Below are 25,783 nucleotides of genomic sequence, written 5' to 3' on the forward strand. Positions count from 1 at the left end.
CAATAAAGGTTACGGAGAACTATGAAAATTTTTTATTGAAAAACTATGCGCTTTTCGGAAAATTTGTCAAGAATAAAAAGTTCTTGTAATCAGCCGAGGAATCCGCCTGAATTTTCCGGAGCGTTTTTGATGATTTTTCCGAAAAGCGCATCGTTTATTGGAAAAAAATTCATGAATGTTTTCACAAAAATTTTGCCATTAAGACGCCATTTTGAAAATACTAAAACGAAAAATCGATCTTTGAACCATGAATTCTCAAAGTTAAGACATTTATTCCACCGGTTAGTGAGATTCCAGGTTAATTACAGACTCGAGAAGCTTTGGAAAATGGTTCACGAAAAAAAAGTAGGCACGAAAAATCACGTTTTTTTTGTTTAAACTGCATTTTGGGATAATAAATAAATTTTTTGAGGAATCTCATTGGCACCGTCGGAAAGAGGAGATCTTAAGCAATAAAAATATATGTGTTTCCATTTTTTCTATTGTCGAATAGTCTTAGTTATTGGCCGTTGAAAAACAGTGTACCGGTAGTGGCGTTTTGGCCGTTTAAGGGTTAAAATAATGTTTCAAAATGAAAAATCATTTTCAATTTTTCTACGAATCTCAAGAAAATTTTTTTTGATTTTTTTAAAGCCCTGCTCAAAAAGCTTCTAAATTTTTTTGTTTTAAAATACAATTTTTAAATGCACAAATACTTTGTTAAATTATTTGAAATAATTTTTAATGTTTTAAATTAATCTTGAATCTTTTCAAAACTTCTAAATATTTCTTAAAATTACTCCAATTATTTCTACAAATAATAAGTGCTTAATTGTTATTTATATATGAAAAACTGACAATTTCGCTTACAAATAAAAATTCTTCTGAAAATAGCAATTAAAATTGTAACATTCAGAGTTTGAAAGTTCTTCGAAATTTTAACGATTTAACGTTTTCCATGTCAAATAATTCAATTTCTATACTTTTAAATATTTGGTTTTAATGATTCGTTGTAAATAAAGACTCAAATGTTGCTAAATATTGAATAATTATCCTTTGTTTTCATAAAAAAATTAAAAATTGTGTTAAAAATGAAATATTTTAAACTGAAACAATATTAATTATTATTGAATTTTTAATACTTAAAGTACAGATCCATTTTGAAAATATTTTATTCACAGTTGATGAAATAAACATAATTCTTATCCAAAATTCTCAACTTCAAACGCTTTTATCAAAGAGATAAGAAAAATTTAATTATTCAAATTATTCCTACGAACAAAATTCAAGGTATTTTCCAGATTAAGAATTCAAGTTTTTTCAAAATCTCTTTTTTTCTTCATCAAATAAATGTTTTTTTTTTGCATGTAAAAGGTGAACCATTTCATTTTTTGTAAGCCAAAAATTTCGAAAGAAGGTAGAATCATAAATAAACAAATTTTCAATTTTTTGCAAACATAAGTCGTCTTTGTGATATTTTTGGGAATATTTTAAAATCTTTGTTAAGTCCCTGAAATCTTTTAACGTATTTAAAATCTTTTTAAATCTGAAAAAAATGTGTCAATTCTTCAAAATATGTTTTTAATCTTTTTTTGTACAAACTTTTATGTTCGTTTGAAATAATTGAAATCTTTTCCAATTTCTGGAAATCTTTGAAATGTTCTGAAATTATTTATATCTTTTAAATATTTTTTTATTTATTTGAAATCACTTAAATATTTGAAACTTTTGTGAAATATTTTGAAATTAAAAAAAAGTAAACTTATTTGGAATTTTTGAAATATTTTGTAACGTGCTCTACTGTATCCTTTTTGAAATCTTTGGAATCTTTTAGAACTTTTTGAAATCGCTGTAAAATCTTTTATTGAAAATATTCTTAAATCCTTTAAATCTGGTATAATGCACTCTTTTCTAAATCTTTAAAATTCTTGTGTCCTTTTGACATCTCTATCAAATTTTGATGAAATCTTTCAAATGTTTGTGAAATTTTTTTCAATATTCTAAAAAATTTGAAATCATTGCAAATCTTTAAAATGTTCTAAAATCTTAGAAATCTAATTTAATACCTTTTTAAAATCTTTATAATCCTTGAAACCCATTGAAAGTTTTTAAATGTAAAATCTGTAAAATCTTCTAAACAAATATGAAATCGTTCAAAATCTTCTGAAATCTGGTCTACTGTACCTTTTTTCAAAATTTTAAATTTTGATGAAATTTCGATGAAATCTGTGAAAAATTTGTTGTATTCATTTGATATCATTAAAATATTCGAAATATTTTTTACAATTTTGGTAAAGTCTTTGAAATCCTTGAACCTTGAAATCTTTGTAAAATGTTTTGAAGCATTTGAGAAATGTTTGAAATCTTGTCAAATCTTTGACATTTTTTGAAATCTTCTAAACAAATATGAAATCGTTTAAAATCTGTTTAAAATTTTTTAATCTTTATGAGACTATTAGGAAATCTTTGAAATATTTGTGAAATGTTTCTAAAATCTTTTGTATTAATTTAAAATCATTAGAATATTTGAAATCTTTGTGAAATATTGGGAAACAATTTAAAATCTTTAAAATGTTTTAAAATCTTTGATATCTGGTGATTTAAAATGTTTGAAATCTTCTAAACAAATTTGAAATCGTTAGAAATCTTTTTAAATCTTGGTGAAACTTTTATGAAATATTTGTGAAATATTTGGTATTAATTTGACATCATTAAAATATTCGAAATATTTGTGAATTTTTTTAAAATCTTTAAAATATTTAAAATAAATTTTGGCAAATTCTATAAACTTCTTGACCCTTTAAAATCTTTGTAAAATGTTTTGAAATATTTGAGAAATGTTCGAAATCTGTAAAATCATTGACATCTTCTAAACAAATATGAAATTGTTTAAAATCTTTAAACTGTTTTTAAATCTTTATGAAACTATTAGGAAATATTTGGAATATTTGTGAAATTTTTGGGAAATATTTGAAATTCTTAACATCCTTATGAATTCTTTGAAATATTTGTGAAAATTTTCTAAAATCTTTTATATTAATTTAAAATCATTAAAATATTTAAAATCTTTGTGAAATATTTTGAAACAATTTAAAATCTTTGATATCTATGGATTTAAAATCTTCACAATCTGTTGAAAGTTTTGAAATATTTGAAATCTTCTAAACAAATTTGAACTCGTTTAAAATCTTTAAAATGTTTTTAAATCTTTATGAAACTATTAGGAAATATTAAAATATTTGTGAAATCTTTTGTATTCATTAAAAATTTTTGTGAAATATTTGAAATTCTTGACATCCTAATGAATTCTTTGAATTTTTTTTAGAATATTTTGTATTCATTTAAAATCATTAAAATATTTGATACCTTTGTGAAATATTTTGAAACAATTAAAAATCTTTAAAATCTTTTAAAATCTTTTACATCTGGTGATTTAAAATCTTTGAAATCTGCTGAAAGTTTTAAAATATTTGCGAAATATCGGAAATCTTCTAAACAAATTTAAAATCGTTTAAAATGTTTGGAAATCTTGTCTACTGTACTCTTTTTGAAATCTTTAAATATCGAAATCTTGGTGAATTTTTTATGAAATATAGATGAAATCTTTTAAAATCTTGGTAAAATCTTTGAAATCCTGGAACCTTTGAAATCTTTGTAAAATGTTTTTAAATATTTGAGAAATCTTCGAAATCTGTAAAGCCTTTGTCATTTTTTGAAATCTTCTAAGCAAATATGAAATTGTTTAAAGGCTTTAAAATGTTTTTAAATCTTTATGAAATTATTAGGAAATCTTTGAAATATTTACAATAATTTTGAAATCTGAAAATTTTGGTAGAATCTGTGAAATCCTTCAAATATTTGAGAAATCTTTCTTCAACCTTTGTTTATGAAATTTTTTTGTTTGCTTGAAATTTTTCCAAATGTGAAATTTATTGAAACATTTGGAAATTTTTTATAATCTTTTAAATCTCGAAATCTTCTGAAAAAATGTTAACATTTTTTGGGTTTTATTTTAAAAGAATAATTTCAACTTTTGAATATTTCAAACTGTGTGAAAAAAGAATATGAAAAACTTTAAGACAATTTTTTTAATTTTTCAAGATTTAAACCAATTTCAGGTAGACTCAATTTTGCAGGGCGTCAAGAGAATGAAAAAAATATTCAAATTTCCAATATTTTTTTTCTTAATTAATTCTAAGAGAAAATTAAAAAAGATTAGAAAACATTTTGAACAATTTTCTAAAATGTTGAAAAAGAGTGTACAAAATTTGTAAGCACAATTTTAGAACAAAACTGAATAAGCGTTAGAGATACTTAAAAGTTTTTAAACGATTAAAGAAAATTAAAACTTGTAAGATATTTTAGGAATTTTGTAAATTTTCAAGAAAATGAAAAAAAAGACTTTAAATTTATAGGAAAAATTAAAATGATTTTTTAATTTTAAAAATAAATTTCAAGCGGATATTTAAAAAGATTTTAAAACATTTCTAAATTTTCCAAAAAAGAATCTGAAACACTTAAACACAATTTTTCTTTATTTTGCATAATTTTGCAAAATTTTGAAAGAGTAGAAGATTTTAAAGCAAAATTTTTCAATTCGGCAAGATTAGAAACTCAAAAAATGGAGTAAATTCAAGAAATATTTAGAAGATTTGAAGAGATAGAAAAATAATTTTGAACAGTAAAAGATTAGAGAAAATGCACATTTGTTTTAAGTTTTCGATCCCAAAAGTTAAGAAAGAATTTAAGGCAATTTTTTATATTTTAAACGATTTTCGAAATTTAAAAAAAAATCAAGTCAGCTAAAAATATTTTTCGAAATTTTGTAGAATTTGAATATATTGAAAATATCTTAAAACTTAGAGGCATTCCCGGAAATGTATCAAATATTTTTTATTTCTTCTAAACTACTAAAAGTTCTAAATATCTTTTAAAAGAAAGCTCGAATTTTTTCCCATATTTTACAAAATTCTGCAATATAATTTTTGTTTAATTTTCTAAATTCTTTTTTGAGACATCTGCAATATTCAAAAATCTTTTATAATTTTCTCAAGAATTTTATAAAATTTATATTGATATAAGTTTAAAAACAAACTGATAATATATTTTTATCTACAAAGAAATTTCAATATCTTTGTGACTAAAAAAATATTAAAAAAGCATTCAATGTTACATGAAAAAAATTATTTTATGTATTTTTATACAAAACTTCATCTTAAAAAACGTTTTTTTTTAATTTTAAAAATATCTATTATGTTTTTAAACATGATACAAAAAATGTTGTGTAACTACGGGGGGGGGGGGGCTTAAATAGGGTCGAAAATAACGTTACGTAATATTTGAACGCTCCTTTACTCAATTATTTCAAATTTACGTGGGTCAAATTACTTCATGTAAGAATATCAGGCCTCGGACTCATTTGAGGAATTCAATAGTAGCCTATTTAAATCTTATAATTTTTTTTAAATCCTACGAACTCCTAAAAAATTACATTTAATGTATTCTTTCAAGTATTCTTAAAAATCCTAAGGAATCCCTTAAAATCTGACAAAACCCCATGGAATTTTTTTAAAGCCCTTAAAAATGTGGAAATCATGTTAAATTCTTTGGAACCTTTTAAAATACTATAAACTTTTCAAAATCTTTTCAATTATCTTAAAATATTTTAAAATATCTAAAATATATTAAGATAGTTTTTTATTTAATTTCTGGAAAACTCGTCAATCTTTTTAAATTACGACATAAATAACAAGATAAAAAATTTTGTAGTGTTTTTAAATTCTTTTGAATTTGTTACAACTATTTATTTTTATTCTGCCAAATTATACATTTTGTAAAAAATAATAAAAAATACTCCTCAAAATCTGTGAATTAAATGCTGCAAAATACGCCATTTTTTTGTATTTCAAAACTTTCCGCATAACTTTTACAGCAAGTTGTTGAATTTTAAAATAAAAAAAGACTAATTTCCTACCAAAAAAGATAAATTCTTATTAAAAAAATATAATTGTTAAGATTTCAATAAAAAATGATTGAATTATAAATTTCAAACGATTGAATTCATAAAAAAACAAACGAATTTTCACTCAAGCAGTTAGGATTGTAAGCAAAACAGATAATTTCTACCAAGAGATAATTTTTTTCAAACAAATAAGATTCCTCATTAAAAAAAGAAAAATAATTCAACCCAATTTTTGAATGTTCTGCCATAACAATATAATTTTCAAACCCAGAATGATTGAATTCTCAAGCCCAAAGAATTTTCTACAACAAAGTTATATTTTTAACTCAAAAATATGTATTTTAAACAAAAAAAAAGTTAATTCAGAATCAAAGAGTGGAATTTTCAAGTAAAATGATGCATTTTTGACAAAGCAATATTACCTTTGACCGCTGAGTGGAATTTTTAACCAAAAAAAAAAGTTAAGTTCTTATCAAGAAAAATAATAGTTGACATGTCAACCAAAAAAGATTTTAATTACAAATTGAAAGCAATTTAATTAATTAAAATTTTTAAGTCAAAAAGACGAATTTTCAACAAAATCGTTGAAATATTAATGAAACAAACTTTTCAATTAATACAATTTTCAAAATAATTTTAAAAATTTGTAACCAAAAAATAATTTAAATTGTTTAAATACTTTTTTCAATTTTAATTTTACTTAAGATGAATTATTAATAAAAATTGTTGAAATAAATAATCAATTAAACGGCAAGCATGGAGCTTATAAACAATATTTTTAATATTAATTAATTTCATAATACCTTTTTATTTTTTAAAGTAAAATATTAACATTTCGCTTGAAATCCCATGAAATGTCACTAATTTTCTAAAATTCTCTTAAAAAATCGCACGAGCGCTTGAAATTTGGCTATGCCCTAAGAAATTCCAATTTGTTGAGAGCCTTTGAGAATTTAGGGAATGTTCGTCAAAATTTTTTATGTGTTTTTAAATCCTATGAAATCCCTTCAAATTTCATTTAAATTATTCCCTAAAGTTCTTTTGAAAATTTTTAGGAACCCGTCGAAATTTTGACAAACCCTGGAAAAATTCAATGAAAGCCCTTGGACTCTTAAAAATCCATAAACTCTTTCAAATCCTTAAATCAATTGAAATCTTTAAAATTACCCTCAAATTTTTGAAATCTATTACAAACCCTCCAATACTTTTTAATCTGTCCAATTCTTTTTAACCCCTATAAATATATAGAAATGTCTCAAATATTGTAAAATTCCTTGAAATTTTGTAATTATCCTAAAAATTCATTAAGATCTTTGAATTTTTTTGATATTCTTTAAATTTTTTCTTTAATCATATGAAATTCTTTGAAATCTTATAAAATCCCTAGTAATCTTTTGAAATCCGTTGTGCATCTTGAAATTTGTAATATCTTTTGAAATTCCTTTAAAAAATGATTAAATCTTTATAAAAACTCTGACATTCCACACAATCAGTTAAAAATTAATTTTATTTACTCCATAAAATTCAGGTAAAAATTCCCTAAAATCCTCTGATACTCTTTAGAAATTTCTTTAAATTTTGGAAATCTTTTAAAAGTTCTTGAAATCTATAAAACACCGTAGCATCTTTAAAATGCTTTGAAATTTTTTCAAACTTCATTCCTTGGATAAACTATATTTTTTCATTAATCTAGTTAAAGTCGGTAAACTATTTTTCAATTTGTCACAACTCTTGATATTTTTTCAAATAGTTTTAAAAACTTAAAAATACTCCCAAATCGATTGAAACTGTTTCAAGTCTCTTAAAATCCCTTTAAATTCTCTAAAATCCGTTGGAATCTATTTTAATATCGTCAAAGTTTTGAAATCCTTTAAAACATCTAAAATATCTTCAGATCCTCTAAAAAATTATGAAAAACTCGTCAATCTTTTTCATTCCTTTGAAATCTTCTAAATTACTTAAAACCTTATAATTTTTTAATTCTATGAAGTCCCTTGAAAATTAATTCAATTAATTCCCTTAATTTCTTATAAAATTTGTTAGAATCTCTTGCAATTTTGTGAACCCCTAGGAAATTGTTTGAAAACGCTTGAAAATATGCAAATTTCGTTGAAATCCTTGAAATCTTTAAAAATAAAAAGCTTAATCGTTTTTTAAAATTCCTTGAACTGTATAAAATACGTACTCTCAAAGCTTTGAAATCTATACAAAACTCTTGATTTCTCTTGACATCTTCTCAAAAATCTTATGGAAACTTCTAATTTATTTTTAAATCCTACAAATACCTCAAATATTGTAAAATTCTTTGAAATCTCATGAAATTTGTATGAACCTTGTAAAAAACACTATATTTTTTACTATCCTTTGAAATTGTTAAAATCTTTCAAACTTTTTCAAATCCACCAACAATATATTGAAAATAAATTTCATTGACTTCCTAAAATTATTATTAAAATATTTTAAAATTCCTGTGAATTTGTCAATTATTGTGAAATCTCTTGAAATTATCTAAATAAAAATTCTTGAAAACCTTCGAAATCTTCTGTATATATTCCGAAATTTTTTTAGATTCTTTAAAAATCCTTGAATATCTTGAAACTTCCTATAATTCTAGGAAATTCTATGAAAAAGTTATATTTTGAAAAAATAATATAACAATTCTCATTTTATATTAATTTAAAATTATATTAAGTTTAATATTTTTATTAAAACCTTAAATTGCAAGTTAAAATTTAATTTTAAAATTTAAGTGGAACTCTTAAATGTTTAATTATTTAAAATTGAATTTTGAAATTTCTTTAATTCAACAATTTCTTATTCAAATTATAAATAATTTACACGTATGAAAAGGAAGTTAGGTACCAAAAATGTTCGCAGATAAACAGCAAAATTGGGAATTTTTAACTTTTTTAAATTATGGAGTTCAAAGATTCAAATTCAGTTCCAACAATAAAAATCAGCGTTATCATGTGTATTAAAAAATCAATCAGTGAACTTTAAGATAGTCAAAGTTATATTATTTTAAGCAATTTTAAGCTAGAAACATTAAAAACTGAAAAAATTAAATTTTTTAAAACTGAACACTGCTTAAATCAGAATTTAAATTATTTTTATTTTAAATTGTTTCAAATAAAAAATTATTTTTGAAATAATTTTTAAAAAATTTAGATTTTTGCAGATTTCAAAAAAAAAAAAATTTAGAAGCTTTTTAAGAATTATGAAAGGTCTCAAAAGAATAAAAACATTTTCTTACGATTCCTAGGAAAAATGAAAATGATTTTTCATGTTTCTGTTTTAATTTACAGGAAAAATTCGATTAATTGGAAAAGATATTTATCGAATTTTTCCTACTATTTATTAGAAAAGTCGGAAAATTTAATAAAATTTTCTTTAAATTATTCCAGATTCTTTTTTGATTTTTTTTTAAAAATCGTTTTCAATATTCTCTTAAAATAATTATTGAAAATGAAAAATGATATTCATTTTCCTTACGAAACTTAAGAAAATATTGTTATTTTAATCGTGTAATACTTTTAACATACAATCTTTTATAAAAGGAATAAAATAGTTGTTTCAAAAACAAATTTTCAAATTGATTAATTTATTTTTAACAAAAATAAGTCCATTATACTATAAAATATGGCTTTTCAAAAAAGACTTCAAATATCAAATATCACTTTTCAGACAAAAATTAATTTTTAATTAATAATTAATTAAATGAAATTTCAAACCCGGAAAACTATTTTTTTTACCAAAAAAAGAGAATCTTCAACTGAAAAAGATCAATTTTAAAATAGGCTTTTCCACTAAACACTTAAAATTTCATTCAAAGAAGATTAATTTTTAAACATAAAGAGGCATTATTATTTTAAAAAATGACATTTCTACTAAAACAGATAATTTTATAAAATCAAGAGTTTTTCTATTTAAAAAGATTTCAGTTCACATTTCACTATTAAAATATGAATTTGCAAACCAGAAATAAGTTTTATATGGAAGAAATTAAATTTTTAATCCAAAAAGACGAATTTTTAACCAAAAAGCATAACTTTAACAAAATTATTATATTTCTTTCAAACAGTTAATTTTTCCAAAAACAGATAAGATTTTTCTCAAACCAGATAAATGTTGATTTAAATTTGTTTTGAATAGCTAAATTTTCATTCAAAAAAGATTTCAGTTGACTTTTCAAATTCAAAATATGAATTAAAAAAAAAGTTTCGCAGAAAAAAATTAATTTTTAATTTAAAAAAACGAAATTTTCAATCAAGAAGAACAAATTTTTAACAAAATAGTTTAATTCTCCACCAATTAGTTGCGTTTTTATTCATGAAAGATGAAATTTGTACTAACAAAGAGGAAGTTTGAATAAAAAACGACAAATTTTCTTTTTAAAGTTGAATTTTCAATCCAAAAGTTGCATTTTTATCCATGAAAGAGGAAATTTCTCTTAAAACAGATGAATTTTTAATTAAAAAGAAAAATAAATTTCCAAAAAATAGTGGAATTTTCATCCAGAAAGAATTTTAGTTCTCTTTTTAACCTCAAAACATCAAATTTGAACAAATAGTACATTTTCTACAAAATAGTTTAATTTTCAACAAAGCAGCAGAGTTTTTAATAAAAAAGAATGTCTTTTCAACAAACTTGTTGAATTTTCAACCATCCAAAAAAGATTCCAGTTCACTTTCGAACACCAAAAGAAGAATTGTAAATAATAAGTTAATTTTCTATTAAAAATTTGAATTTTTAAACAAAATGTATGACTTTTTAACAACTTTGTTAAATTGTCAACCAAACAGTTGCAATTTTAAAGAAAAAGTAAATTTGGTAGGTAATAGTTTAATTTTCAAAAAACATTTGCATTTTTATACAAGAAAGTTGCAATATTTCTACTATAAAATATGAAGCTTTAAATCAAAAAGATAACAAACAAAAATAAATATTTTTCATCCAAAATAAACGATTTTATGAAATAAATAAATGAATTTGCAACCAGAAAGGATTTTTATTTTAAAAATGTGCTATATTTTCAACCAATTTTTTTTAATAATAATAAAAAAACTAATAATTTCAGTTTAAAATGGTTTACTTTTAAATAATTGGTTTTAATTTACTCATCCTAAATGAACACTAAAATATTGCTAAATATTAAATAGCTATTCTTTTTCTTAATTAAAAAATCCAAATTGAATGGGTTAAAAAATGAATATTTCAAACTGAAACAATATTTTGGATTTATAATAAAACTCTTTAATTACGAATATATGATTATAAAGCTATTTTTAAGTTAAAAATATAAAATAAAATTTTAATCGGGCACTTACATTTTTTTAATAGCCAGAACTTTAGAATTAAAACAGTTTGATTTTTATCGTTAAAATCTGGAATTCTTAAATCTTGAACGGATTTAGAATCTTTTTCTCAAATCAATTATTGCTTACCTTTAATAATCAAAGTAGAGATCCATTTATTTATTTTTACAGTTGATGAAATACATTTTTTTTCTATCCAACATCTTTAATTTAAAATGCTCTTAATTTTCAATTATTTAAGTCTTCAAAACTGCGTTAAAATTTTGTTTTAAACTAAAAATGTACGCTTAAGAATAAAAATCTCAATGGAAAGTCTTTAAAGAAAAATATGATAAAATTACGTATGGTGAACTGAATAATATCCTAATTGGAAAAAATAATAATTCAACTAATTATTAGAAACAAATGTATTCTCTTTACATTTTCTGAAAAATCTGAAAATCCTCTGAAATCTCTTGAAGTGTTCTATAATCTTACGAAATTCTTTTAAATCTTATAGAATTTCTCGGGATCTTTTTAAATGCACTATATTTTTTTACAATAAATTATTCAAAATCATTTGATATTTTTATAATCTCTTAAATCTTGTGAAATAATTAAAGAAATTCCCTTGAAATTTTTAATATCTTGAAAAGATGAATTCTCTCTCAAAAAAAATGTAAAAGTTGATAATTCAATCAAATAAGATGAAATTTGATTTGTGCAAATTAATTTTGCAAATCAAAAAGATGAATTTTCAATAAATAATGATTTTTTAGTCATGTCAGAAAAAAAATTACCTAAATTATTGAATTTTCAAGCCAAAAGGCGAATTTTCTTTAAAAAAATTGAATTTTTAGCGATAAAAAATAATTTTCAAACGAAATGGTTAATTGTTCAAACCTCCAAGACACATTTTAAAAAAATGTGTTTGAATCTTCAGCAACAAAAAAATGGTTGAATTTACAACCGAAAAGGAAGACTTCTAACAAAAACTCAAAAAAATAGTTGAATTTTTATCCAAAAAAAGATATATTAATTTGACTTTTTAACACCGACATATGAATTTTAAACAAGAAGTAAAATTTCTATAATATAGTGGAATTTTCAACCAAGAAGTTTTATTTCTATCAAAGAAAGATGCAATTTCTAATAAAACAGATGAATTTTTACATCAGAAAGACGCATTTAAAATAAAGTTGAATTTTTACGTAAAAGATTTCAGTTGACTTTTCAACACCACAATATAAATTTTAAACAAATTTTTTTTAAATTGTTGAATTTGCAACCGAAAAGGAGGACTTTTTACCAAATTTTTTCAATTTTTAACCTAACAGTTGTATTTTTATCCAAGAAAGATACAGTTTCTACTAAAATAGACGAATTTTTAAAATAAAAACACACATTTTCAACAAAAAAAAGGTTGAATATTTATCCAAAAACAATTTTTACTTTAATTTTCAAAATCAAACGAAAATTTTTAATTTTTAAATTAAAAAGATAAATTTTCAAAAAAACTGCTGAAATCTCATGAAAAAAAAGAGTTTAGCTCACTGTTCAACAACATTTTGCAAATAATATAAAAATTCTTTGAAATCTTTCAACACTTTTTTATATCCTTTAAAAACCTTAGAAATCTTGAAATTTTCTACAATCCTACAAAATTCTTTCAAATCTCAAGGAATTTCTCAGAATATTTTAAAATATAAATATTAATATAATATTAAATTTAAATATTCATGACATTTTTTTTTGAAATCTTTTAAATTAATCATTTTGTTGTTAGAAATTCATCTCTTTAGTTGAAAGTTCATGAATTTCGTTAAAAATGGCTGATTTTTTCTTCATAATTGAAATATTTTTTAGTTAAAAGCAACCATTTGATTAAGAATTAAACTTTTTTTTGTTTAAGAATTTACCTATTTTGTTACAAATGACCTTTTTTTGATCCAATTGAACTGTTTTTTATTTGAAATGAAAACATTTTTTAGTTAAAATAACTATTACATTTTTTCATGGAGAATTCATGTTTTTTATTTACAAACTCAACTAATTGGTAAAGCTTATAGGTAATTAATTAATTATATTAATTTAATAATTCCATTTTTTAGAAATTTTAGCTTTTTCCAGGATGGCCGTTTTATTTAAAGACGAAAATTCCCGGACATTTCCCGATACCCAAACATTTTTGACGTCAATTATATTTAGAAAAAAACTTATTCTATAAAAATCGAATCTACTAACACTTTTCAACTGAAATTTTTTAAATTAAATTCAGTTTACTGCCAAATTATACATTTTAAGCTTTTATAAATTGTAGAGTTCAAAGATTGAGATGCGGTTCCAAAAATGTAAATCGACGTTATCATTTTCATTGCTTTAAATTGAAGAGTCAATCAATGCATTTAAAAATGTTCAAAATTATACCAATTTAAGCAATTTTAAATTCTAATTCCAGCTCAGAATAGATTAAAATTTGAAAATTCCCTGTTTAAATCCAGAATTTTAATTCTTTTCGACAATTCCCTGTTTCACTTTATAATTTAATTTTTTTCGTAAATACCTCGTTTTAATACAGAATAATAATTTTGTTTAAAAATTCATTTTTCCATTGCGAATTGTTATTATCATGAATAAATTACAATTCCAGTTCAGAATTGGTTAAAAATTCCCGGTTCAAATCCAGAATTTTAATTCTTTATTTCCACTTAGAAATAAAATTCTTTTAAAAAAATTCCTGTTCAAATATAGAATTTTGATTCTTTTCGAAAATTCTCCATTTGAATTAAGAATTAGAATTTTTCTTTAAAATCCCCTGTTCCAATTCATAAATTGAATCTTAATCGAAAATACCTCTCTTCAACCCAGAAGCATAATTTTGTTTAAAAAAAAAAATCATTTTTCCATATAGAATTGTTATTCTCCTGGATAAATTCTAGTTCCAACTCAAAATTGATTAAAAATTCCTTATTTAAATACAGAATTTTAATACTTTTCAAAAATTCTCCGTTTTAACTAAGAATTTTATAATTTTTCTGTAAAATTCCCTGTCCCAATTCATAATTTGAACTTTTTTTCAAAAAGATTTTGTTTCAAATTAGAATTCATTCCTTAAAGAAATTTCCTGTTCCAGCTCGGAATTTATTAAAAATTTTAAATTCCCATTTCCAAGACAATTTATCATTCTTTTTGGATAAATACCAGTTTCAACTCAGGATTGGTTAAAATTCCCATTCCGAATTTTACTGCTTTTCGAAAATTCTCCACTTTAACTAAAAATAAGAATTTTTCTTTAAAATTCTCTGTTCCAATTCATAGTTTTTTTTGTTTTTTTTTTTTTTGAAAATTTCCGGTTCCGACTCGGAATTTATTTAAATTTTTAAATTCCCTGGTCCAAGACAAATTATAATTCTTTTGGATAAATACCAATTTCAACTCAGAATTGGTTAAAATTTAAAAAATCTTTGCTTCAAATCAGAATTCTTTGGAAAAATGTCCTGTTCCAAATCAGAATTTTGTTCGTTTTCAAAAATTTCCAGTACTCGATTAGGAATTTGTTAAAATTTGAAAAATCCCGTTTCCAAGTCGGAATTATTAATAATATATAAATATATATATATAATATATAATTATGTAAAAGCTTGAAAATTTCCTTTTCAAATTAAAAGTTAAATTATTTTTATTTGAAATATTTGGAAAATCTTTATAATGCTTCTAAATTTTATTTCAAAATTTTGAAACACCTACGTGCTGTTTTACATTTTTTCAAATAATTTTTTTTTAATTCTCTCATTTTTTAAAAAAACCTCCCGCATTTATTTTTCCAAATTTTATAAATCCTTGTAAATCTTTTCAAATATTCTCTTAAAATTAGTTGTTTTTTTAAAATGAAAACTCATTTTCAATTTTCCTAAGAAATGTTTTTTATTCTTCTGATGTATCTAAATTTTTTGTTCGAAATCAGCAAAAATCTACATTTTATTTTAAATGAGGCCGCGAGCTATTTGCACCAAAATTTTTGTACAAATAGTCGGATTTTGTCGGCATTTGTAAACACTTCGTTTAAATTATTTGAAATCACTTCAAATTTTAAATGTTTTCAAAACTTCTAAATATTTCTTTAACTTACTTGAATTGTTTCTAAGAATAACAGGTATTCAATTATTAATTATACATCGAAATTCAACACTTTTACTCACAAATTAAACTTTTTCAAATAGAAAAATTAAAATTGTATATTTCAGAGTTTAGTTTTAAATATTTAATTTATAATTACTGATTTTAAATTAATAGTCAGATATTTCTAAATATTAACTAATTCTTCTTTTTCTTAATTGAAAATTTTTAAATTGTATCATTTAAAAATGTAATATTTCAGAGTGAAATTTAATAAAAGCCTTTAATTAAATATATATTATTTTGAAGTTTTTTAAAAATTACAAATAATTTATAAACTTTTAATAGGGCGTTTACATTTGTTAAAGATTCTCAAATTGAAAGAGTCTAATTTTCAACGTTAAAATCTGAAAATTCTAAAATTGTGAACTGATGCCGAATCGTGTTATACAATCAATTATTATTTATTTTTTAAATCTTAAAGTACAATTCCAAAATAAAAAAATCATTAATTAATTTATATTCGCATTTTTAAATTTTTAGGTCTTTGAACCTGCTTTTTAAAACTATTTTAATGAAAATTTACGCTTAAAAATCTAAAATTGATTGATATAATTGAAAAAATATCACAATTTAACTAATCGTTTAAAAAAAGGTTAAAATCAAAGTTTAGCGGATGTTTTTTCTACAAAATTTCCAAATTTCCGGTCAAAAAATAAATTCACGGTTATTTCCCGGATTTTCACGGTCTCATAAAATGAGAGTGTTTTGATGGAAATTAAATCTTTTTTGTTGAAAATTCGTCTTTTTGGATTGAAAGCACAATAATTTTGTAAGAAATTAAGTTTTTTGTTGTTGAAATTTTATAATTTCGGCTTGAAAATGCAATTTTTTTTAAAACTCGTGTTTTTGGTAAAAACTTTATCTTTTATGATTTGGTAAAATATGCCACTGTTTAGTTATACATTTTTACATTTTTGCCAAAAACATTAAACAGCTTGACTAAAAATTCAACTATTTAATTGAAAATTAAGTATTAGGTAAAAAATTTAATTCCTTTGTTGAAAATTCATAATATTTTCGGACTGAAAATTCAACTATTTGTTTGAGAATTTAATTATTAGGTAGAAAATTAACTTACTTTTTTGTGTAGAAGATTCGCCTGTTTGTTGAAAATTAGTTTTGTAAACTGAAAATTTATTTCTTACATTTGTATTTACAATTTTTAAAATCTTTTTTAGTTGAAAATTCATCTATTCATGTTGAAAAGTCAGATATTTGGTTAAAATCCAGATATTTTGTTGAAAATTTAATTGCTTTGTTGAAAAAATTAGTTTATTGAAATAAAAAAATCATTTTAAATTTTCCCAAAGAAAGGTTTTTTTATTCTTCTGAAGCCTGTAAAAATTCTTGTAAAGCTTCTAAATTTTGTGCTCGAAATTTCCAAAAATTTGTATTTGATTTTAAATTAGGTCGCAGCCTCTTTGCACAGAAATTTGGATTCGAATAGTCGGATTTTATCGGCACACGAAGACACTTTGTTTAAATTATTTGAAATAATTTCAAATTTTGAATTAATTTTTTCAAATCTTCTAAATATCTCTTTTACTTACTCGAATTTTTTCTAAGAATAAAAGTTGTTCAATTGTGTTTTTTTCAACACTGAAATTCAACAATTTGACTTACAAATTAAATTTTATTAAATAGAACAATTAAATTTTTAAAAAATCATTAATTAATTATTATTTATTAAATCATTAATTAAACACTTAAAAAATGGTTAAAATCAAAATTGGGAGGATTTTTTGTACTAAAAATTTGTAAAATAGTCTTTCTCAATAAAAATTTAATCTTTTTTATTAAAAATTGAACTACTTCGTTAAAAATTGATTTTACTTGGTAGAAAATAAATTTTTTTCACTGAAAATTAAAATATTCTATTTTTGTTCAAAAATTCATTTTTTTGGTGGAATATCTGTCTTTTTTGTTAAAAATTTATTTTAACTGAAAATGTAACAATTCTATTTTGGGTTGAAACTTTATATTTTGCAGTCTAAAAAATGCATAAATTTGGTTTGAAAATTTGTCACTTTTGGTATAAAATTCGTCTTTTGGGTTTAAAATTCAAAAGCTTGGTTAAAAAATCATTTTTTTGTGTAGAATATTTATTTTTGTAAAAAAAAATTGTATACTTGAAAATTTAACATTTTTGCTTGAACATTCACTTTTAAGTTGAATTTTTTTATCGCAAATGTAACTATTTCATTTTTGCTTCGAAATTCAACTTTCTTATTTGAAAATTAATTTATTTTGTTAAACTTTGTATTTTTAGGCTTAATTAAACTGTTTTTATTGAAAATTAAGCGACATTTTGGTAAAAAATTGCTTTTTATGTTGTCGAAAATTAATTAATTAAATTAATTTTCAACCAAACAAAATCAATTTTTAACGAAATAGTTGAATTTTTCATCAAACACTTAAAATTTAACCATAAAGATTAAATTTCTACCAAAAAGTTAAATTTCAAAAAAATGAAATTATTAAATTAATATAATTAATTAATTACAACCTTTAACTAAGAAGTTGGATTTTAAATTAATTCTCCATGAAAAATTTAATAGTTATTTAAGCTAAAAAATATTTCTATTTTAAATCAAAAACAGTTCAATTTGACCAAAAAAAGGTAATTTGTAACAAAATGGTTAAATTCTAAGCAAAAAAAAAGTTAAATCTCAAGCGAATGGTTGCTTTTAAATAAAAAATCCTTAACAACGGTAAAATGGCTGATTTTAAAAATTAATAATTTTAATAAAAAAATGCGTTCTATTTTTGTTCAAAATTCATTTTTTGGTAGAATTTCCATTTTTATGTTAAAAATTAATTTCAACTGAAAATGTATCAACTCTATTTTGGGTTGAAACTTGATATTTTTTAGTTTAAAAAATGCATAAATTTGGTTGAAAATTTGTCACGTTTGATATAAAATTCGTCTTTTGGGTTTAAAATTCAAATGCTTGGTTAAAAGTTCATTTCTTTGGTAGAATATTCGTTTTAAGTAGAAATTTTTTATCGCAAATGTAACTATTTCATTTTTGCTTCGAAATTCATCTTTTTTATTTGAAAGTTAATTTTTGTTTGTTAAAATTGGTATTTCTGAGTTAAAGCTCAACTATTTTTAAATAAATTAAATTGTTTACAATTCCATGGAATTTTTAAAATCTAAAAAATATTAATCACCCTAAAAAATGTCTCTAATAATGTTTTAACATTCGAAATACTCTCCACTATCTCAATTTTTTTTTTAAATATTAAAAAACATAGTTGAATACATATCGAATCGATTCTAATCTAGTAAAATCCCTTGGAATCTGATGAAATTTCTTAAATTTTTTTGAAATCTCTCGAAATATTTGAGTGTTAATATAATTCCATTCAGAAGAAAAAAATAATACAAAAAGTGGCGTGAGTCCGAGGCCTCGAATAAAAAACACTTTACCTTAAAATTATAGAAAACATTAATCTCATGATTATTCTGGTGATTTGCCTGATTACAGATGAGATAAATACCCAGAATTGTGATAAAAATGTATACCAAACGTTCATAATAACACATATTATCAGTCCCATATCATAAATAATTGTTATCTTTTGATTTTTAAGGCTCAATAGGCTAATACCACTAAGTATTTATGAGTATAACCCACTTTTCATAACTTCTCATTGAAAATCTAATCGTCAGGGCATTGTTATGAAAATCAAAATTTCTAAACGCTATTTTAAATGACACAGAAAAAGAAGTTCGACGCATTCTAAATGTATTATTCCTTTTAAAGAGTTCGCAGATATAAATAAATATATTCTTTTTTTATGCAAAACGAAAAATCTATTTATAGTTTTGACATGAAATATTCAGGGACATAAGGAACGCCCTGATGCGATAAAAGATAACGATTTCAACTTATCGAGTATTTCAGATAATAAGGTGCCCGAACACATGTCTTGAAAAGAAAATAAACTAATTTAATTAGAGATAAAGCTAAAATCAATAAAGCGCTTTAAAAAGTCGCTCTGCGTTCTCAAGGAAAAGTGAGGTTATAAAGTTGATAATGTTCATGTACTTACAATCTCCGTCTTTTCTTCCGTCATTTTATCTTTTTAGGATATCCGTAGTAAACTCATTAATTCAATGTTTCTGAATTTCGGGCACGAATAAATATTTCTGATAATTGAGCGTTTTAATTCACAAATTTTTGTCTGATTTTTTACAGCATTGTACAGCTACTCTACACAGAGGCGGCTACGTCACTGCGACTGCGTTACTAGCCAGTTACCACCATATTGAAGCCTTGAACTCAACGGTAAAGTATACTGCGCATGCCTGACACAGCGAGCCTGATTGGCCGCTATTGGCGCGCAATTCAAGCCAAGTGTACTTAACAATTATTGAAATAAAATGAAGAGTTCTTATAAATTGTAGATTAATATTGTAAACTGCATGATGTGTGATTTGAGATAGGAAATTCAATAATAATGCTCATATTTCGTAAATAATTGCTCTTTTTCTTTAAATTATAAAGGTTATTTAGAATATATTACAGAAATTGTTTCAAGAAAAAACATTATTGTATGATTATTGAAGAATATTTATTTCTGATAATCATTTATCTTCATTTTAATATTTTCTTAATTATACCTGATTAGAGTTAGGCGCCAAGAGTGGCCAATGAGGCATGCTCAGGCAGGCAAGCGCAGTAAGACTACACATGGTACCAACAAAGCTTTGGCTCTAATTTATCCACTCACTTAGAAAAAGAAAAGAATTATTAATACAAAATGTAAATGCCAAATAACTATTTATTTATTTATTTTATTTGCTTTTGAGACGTAAATATAAAATTACTCAAATATTCTTGAGAAAATTCAAAAAGAGTTTCAAAGATTTCAGAGCTGCAAAATCAAAATTTCACCAGAAATGTTGCTTTTTCAATTAAATTTGTTGAATTTTTAAACAAAAAAGATAAATTCTGAAAGAAAAACGTAACAGTTGATATTTAGTGAAAAACTATTTCGATTTTATATCAAAATTTTAAATTAAAAAACTAAATAATTAAGTTTTTTAACGAAAAAGATAAATTTTTAATCAAGATGATAATTTTCTACAAAGAAAGAAAATTAAAAAAATAATAAATAAATGTTGAAACACGTGGTTGAATGTTTAGTTTAAAAAATATCAAACCTGAACGAAATAGTTCAATATTCAATTGAAAATGATAATTTTTGTATACAAAGTAGAATGATTCTATTTTCAATTAAAAACAAAAATTTGCAACTAAAAAAAAAGATTTTTTAGCAAAATAACTAAATTTTCAACTAAAAAATTTAATTTACATTCAGAAATAGAAAAATTAAATTTTCAGTTAAAAAAAATTGTAAACCAAAAATAAACGAATTTGCATGTAAATGGTTTAAGTTTTTCACTAAAATAATTAAATATTCAACCGAAAATATCAATTTTAAATCCAAAAGCTCAATTCTCAACGAAAAAAAAAAATGGAAAAAATTTAATTTTAAACTAACAATATTTAAACACAGTTAAAGAAGATAATTTTTAACTAAAAAAGATATTTTCAATCTAAACAAATGAATTTCCAACCAAAAAATATGTATTCTGAACAAAAATGGTAAAAGTTAATATTTCAACTGAAAAAGATTTTTATTGTTAATCAACCCGAGTTTGAAATCTTACAAAAAAAGTAACTTTGAATAAAATCTTTTTATTCACAACTAAAATATATATCAATCTTTGATCAAAAAGATGAATGTTCAAAAAAGTTAAGTATCTATAAAAAAGTAGAATGTTCAATAAAATATTTGCAATTTTAAACCAAAGAGATAAATTTTCAGAAAATAATTAAATTTTTGATCAGACAAATGATCTTTCAACCGAAGAGATTAATTTTTTAAACAAAAAATACAAAAATTAAACAAGCTGCAAGCATTTTTAAATAAAAAAATATTAAACCAAATATTTGAGTCTTCCACTAGAAAAATTAATTTTAACTACAAAAATTACTTTTTTTTACAAAATTGTTCATTTATTAACTCAATAATTGATTTTTTAAACAAAAATATGAATTTTCAATGGAAAGCTTCATTTTCAAGCCAATAATACTCATTTTCAATCAAGTAGTTAAATTTTCTAACTATAAAAGATCCATTTTCAAATAAATAGTTAAATATTTAACTAAAAAAGTTAGGTTTTGAAAACAAAATTAATTTTTAACAAAGTAGTTCATTTTTAAGGTAGGAGATGAATTTTCAACTAAAAAACATTAATTTACTATCAAAACTGGAATATGTTAATTTACAGGTTAAAAAAAAATTTCGATTAAAATAATTCAACTTCCAACCAAAACTGAAAGTATTTTAATTTTAAATAAACAGAGTCAATTAGAGAAAACAAGAATTTTCAACAGAATATCTGACTCTGTAAATAAAGCAGATTAGTTTTTAATTAAAAAGATGAACGTCCAACCAAGAACATTAATTTTCAGCCGAGAAATCGATTTTTTAACACAATAGTTTGATTTTTAAACAAAAAGATAAATTTTTAACGCGTATAATGAATCTCCACCAAAAAATGTAATGTATAATTAATTTTGAACAAAAAAGTTGAAATTTCAGCAAGATGCATTTTTAACCAAAAAGATGACATTTCTACCAATAAATAAAATTTTTGTATGATCATTAAATTATTTTAACAATTTTAGAAATTGTAATGTGATGATTAATGAAACTTCAACCAACAAAAAAAAAATTATCAAAATGATTCGACTTTTAACCAAGTAATTGAATTTCGAACTAAAGAAGATAAATAGTTGACAATAAATATAATTGTTAATATTTTAAATAATAACAAAATTTTAATTTAAAATCAAAAAGTTGCGGTCGTTTTTGGGATGAATTAAGTTATTCTTTATTTAATTTAAAAATATTTTTTGGTTGAAAATTTTATTTTTTTAAAGTAACAATTCATTTTTTTTAACTAAAAATTTTAATATTCTATTTTTTTGAGAATTGATATTTTCGTTTGAAAATTGCTATATGAATTTTCTTGAAATTTTTTTTCTAATGTAAATATATTTTTTTAACTGAAAATTTTATTTTTTTAAAATAACAATTAATTTTTTTAACTGAAAGTTTAAATATCTTATTTTTTATTGAGAATTGATATTTTGGTTTGAAAATTCCTATATGTATTTTCTTGAAAAAATGAATGAATACAACTATTTTTTCTTCAAAACTAAATTTTTTTGGTGCAAATATGAACTATTATATGTATTCTTGATGGATTAATTTTTTTCGTTAAAAATTCTACTATTTGTTTCCAAGTTAAACTTCTTTGTTAAAAATGTATTATTTGCTTACCAAATTAACTATTTTATTTAAACTTCGTTTTTTTGGGTTAGTAATTTTTTTCACTGCAAATTTAATTATTCCATTTTGCGTTGATAATTGATATTCTTTTAGTTACAAATTATAATATTTTGTTTGAGAATTTGCCTATTTTGGTTCATTTGAATAGTTTTTATTTAAAATACAAATATTTTTTAGTGGAAATATCCACTATTACATTCTTTTTTGAGAATTAATTTCTTTCTTTTAAAATTCAATTATTTAGCTGAAAATTGAATTTTTCCGTTAAAAATTAATTTTCAATTTCAAAATTAGCTTCTTTCGTTGAAAAATATTTTTTTAACTAACAATTTAACTATTCTATTGCTCGTTGAAGATTGATCTTAATTAATGGAAAATTCTAATATTTAATTGAAAATTCTTCTTTTTTTTTTAATTCGTCTATTTTGGTTAAGAATTCAACTATTGGTTAAACTTCTTTGTGAAAAGTTAATTTTTTTGTCTGAAAAATTAACTTTTCTCTTCAAACCTCGTTATTTTTGGTTATCAATTACATTTTTAAACTGAAAATGTAACTATTTCATTTCTCGTTGAAATCTCTTTTTTTATTGAAAATTCTAATTTTTTTTTTGAAGACTTGTCTATATTCGTTCAATTATATAGTTGTTCATTAAAAATGTTAATATTTTTGACTTAAAAGATTAAATATTACATTCTTGGTTGAGAATTAATTTCTTTCGTTTGAAACTCATTTATTTAGCTGAAGGTTGAATTTTGCGCGTTTAAATATTCTATTTCTGGTTAAAAATTGATCTTTATTAATCAAAAATTTATATATTTGTTTGGAAATTCTAATGTCTCGTTGAAAATTCATCTTCTTTGGTTTAAAATGCAACTGTTTGGTTGAAAACTAATCTGTTTTGGTTGAGGGTTCAACTATCTTATAGAAAATTTGCCTTTTTTGTTGAATACCACTTTTTTCTTAGAAATAAAATTTGTTAAATCTAAAATATAACTATTTGATTTAAAGTTGAATTTAATTCTTTTGGTTAAAAATATAACTTTTTGATAAAATTTTTTTTGGTGGAAATTAATTTTTTTAACTAATTTTAACTATTCCATTTTTAGTTAACAATTGATTTGTTAAAAATTAAAAATGTTCTTATTTTGGTTCAATTCAACAGTTTTTTTAATTTAAAAATAAAAATATTATTCAGTTAAAATATCAACTAAATATTTCATTTTTTGTTAGTTTTTTTAAAAATTCAAGTACTGGTTTGAAAGTTGAACTACTATGTAGAGAAATAATCATTTTTTGATTGAAGATTCATGTTTGGTTGAAAATTCATTAATTTTGTTAAAACATTTTTTTTCCATATAAATTAATTTTCTGAATGGAAATTTTTATTATTATATTCTTTGCTAAAAATTAATCTTTATTTAATAAACTACTTACCAATCGAGATTTATTATATGGTACCTCTAGTTTCCAAGTGAGGGCCCTGCGTGTCTATTTATTGATTGTTAAAATTCGAAAATTGAAATTTCGTCGTTACATAAACAATTGTATTACAAATAATGTACCCTAATGAGGTTCTTAGATAATCTGAATTAATTTTATCGTAATTAAATTTCAATTCGATATAGAGGGACTAAAAATTTTTAAAAATATATTATATCATAAAAAATTATTTTTGAAATATAAATATTATGTTTGAAAATCTATCTTTTGGGGAAGATGTTAGTTTGTAAAAAAAACGCCCCCGGGTGGGCTCGAACCACCAACCTTTCGGTTAACAGCCGAACGCGCTAGCCAATTGCGCCACGGAGGCAGATGTTCAATCTTTGGATAAAGACGGTTATCGGTGAGTCCTCGTACTTTTGGGTATAGCTTCATTTGAAAATTGTTTATAGTTCTTAAATGATTTTAACAATTTAAAAAATGCAATATATAAAAAAATAAAAATTATTTATATATATTGCTTTTCATAATAAACGAAAATATTAATTTACAAAGTGTACCAGTACCAGTTACAACAAAATTACTGGTACAGTCAATAATATTTCCGAGAAAATTTAAAAGGATTTAGTTAATATTTTAAAAGAATAATATTGTAATTTCGGAAGATTTCAAAATGTTGAAGTTTTGATTATATTGAAAAATAATTTTAATTTTAAAATGATCTCAACAAATTTTTAACAGTATGTAGATTTTTAGGTTCTGAATTTAAATTTTGAAAATTTTTATGGATTATGAAAGGTTTTAATATAATGAAACTGTCTTCTTAAAATTGCAGGGAAAATTTAGATTGATTGTTTGGTTGAAAAAAATTATTTTGCATTTAAATCCTAATAGATAAGTAATTTATTTAATTCACATTAATTTAAAAGTAAACAGTATCATTTTGAATCGAGAATGATGAAATTTTTTCTGACAAGATTAATTTTCTACCAAAAAGACTAATTTCCAATAAAATTTTTTGTAAATAAAAAAAACCTTTAATTTAACCAACATAGAATTTTTAATTTAAAAAAAATGAACCCTCAACAAAATACTTCAAGTTTAATCCAAACAGATAAATTTACAAATTTTACCATGAATCTTTAATAAAAAAAAAAGAATTTTTAAAACAAATTTTAACTTTCAAATAACAAGATCATTGAAATTTCATCAAAATGATAAATGATAAATTTTAATCGAAATATCTGAATTTTAACCATAGATTAGAATTTTCAAATAAAAAAGATAAATTTTCAACTAAAAATTCCATTGCCAAATTTTTAGTAAAAAAATAAGTTTTTAAACAATCGCCCAAAAAATAATTTCTTAAAAGAAGTGTTTTACTTTCAACCCAGAAAATTAATTTTATAATAACAAAATACGAATTTTCATTTTAAAAACATAATTTTTAACCAAAAAATTACAAACTTTTAATTAAAGATAAAATAGTTAAATTTTCAGTTAAAAAATTCATTTTAACCAAAAAAAAAAACGAATTTTTAACAAAATAATTAC

The 25,783-nt window shown here is 22.0% G+C and overlaps 1 protein-coding gene and 1 non-coding gene across 2 annotated transcripts in view; both read right to left on the minus strand.

Moving 5' to 3' along the window:
- LOC117176869 (protein suppressor of forked) overlaps positions 1-19,659 on the minus strand; it is an 86,475-nt gene extending 66,816 nt beyond the window's left edge. The window contains exon 1 of the mRNA XM_033367219.1: positions 19,474-19,659. Coding sequence (XP_033223110.1) covers positions 19,474-19,497 — 24 coding nt within the window. The 5' untranslated portion in view covers positions 19,498-19,659. The remainder of the gene's footprint in view (positions 1-19,473) is intronic.
- Positions 19,660-24,525: 4,866 nt separating this feature from the next.
- Positions 24,526-24,599, minus strand: Trnan-guu. Its single transcript has one exon. It is a non-coding gene; the product is annotated as a tRNA-Asn (tRNA).
- Positions 24,600-25,783: the final 1,184 nt, after the last annotated feature.

The sequence above is a fragment of the Belonocnema kinseyi genome, chromosome 7, assembly GCF_010883055.1.
Source record: "Belonocnema kinseyi isolate 2016_QV_RU_SX_M_011 chromosome 7, B_treatae_v1, whole genome shotgun sequence".
Classification (NCBI taxonomy): Eukaryota; Metazoa; Arthropoda; class Insecta; order Hymenoptera; family Cynipidae; genus Belonocnema; species Belonocnema kinseyi.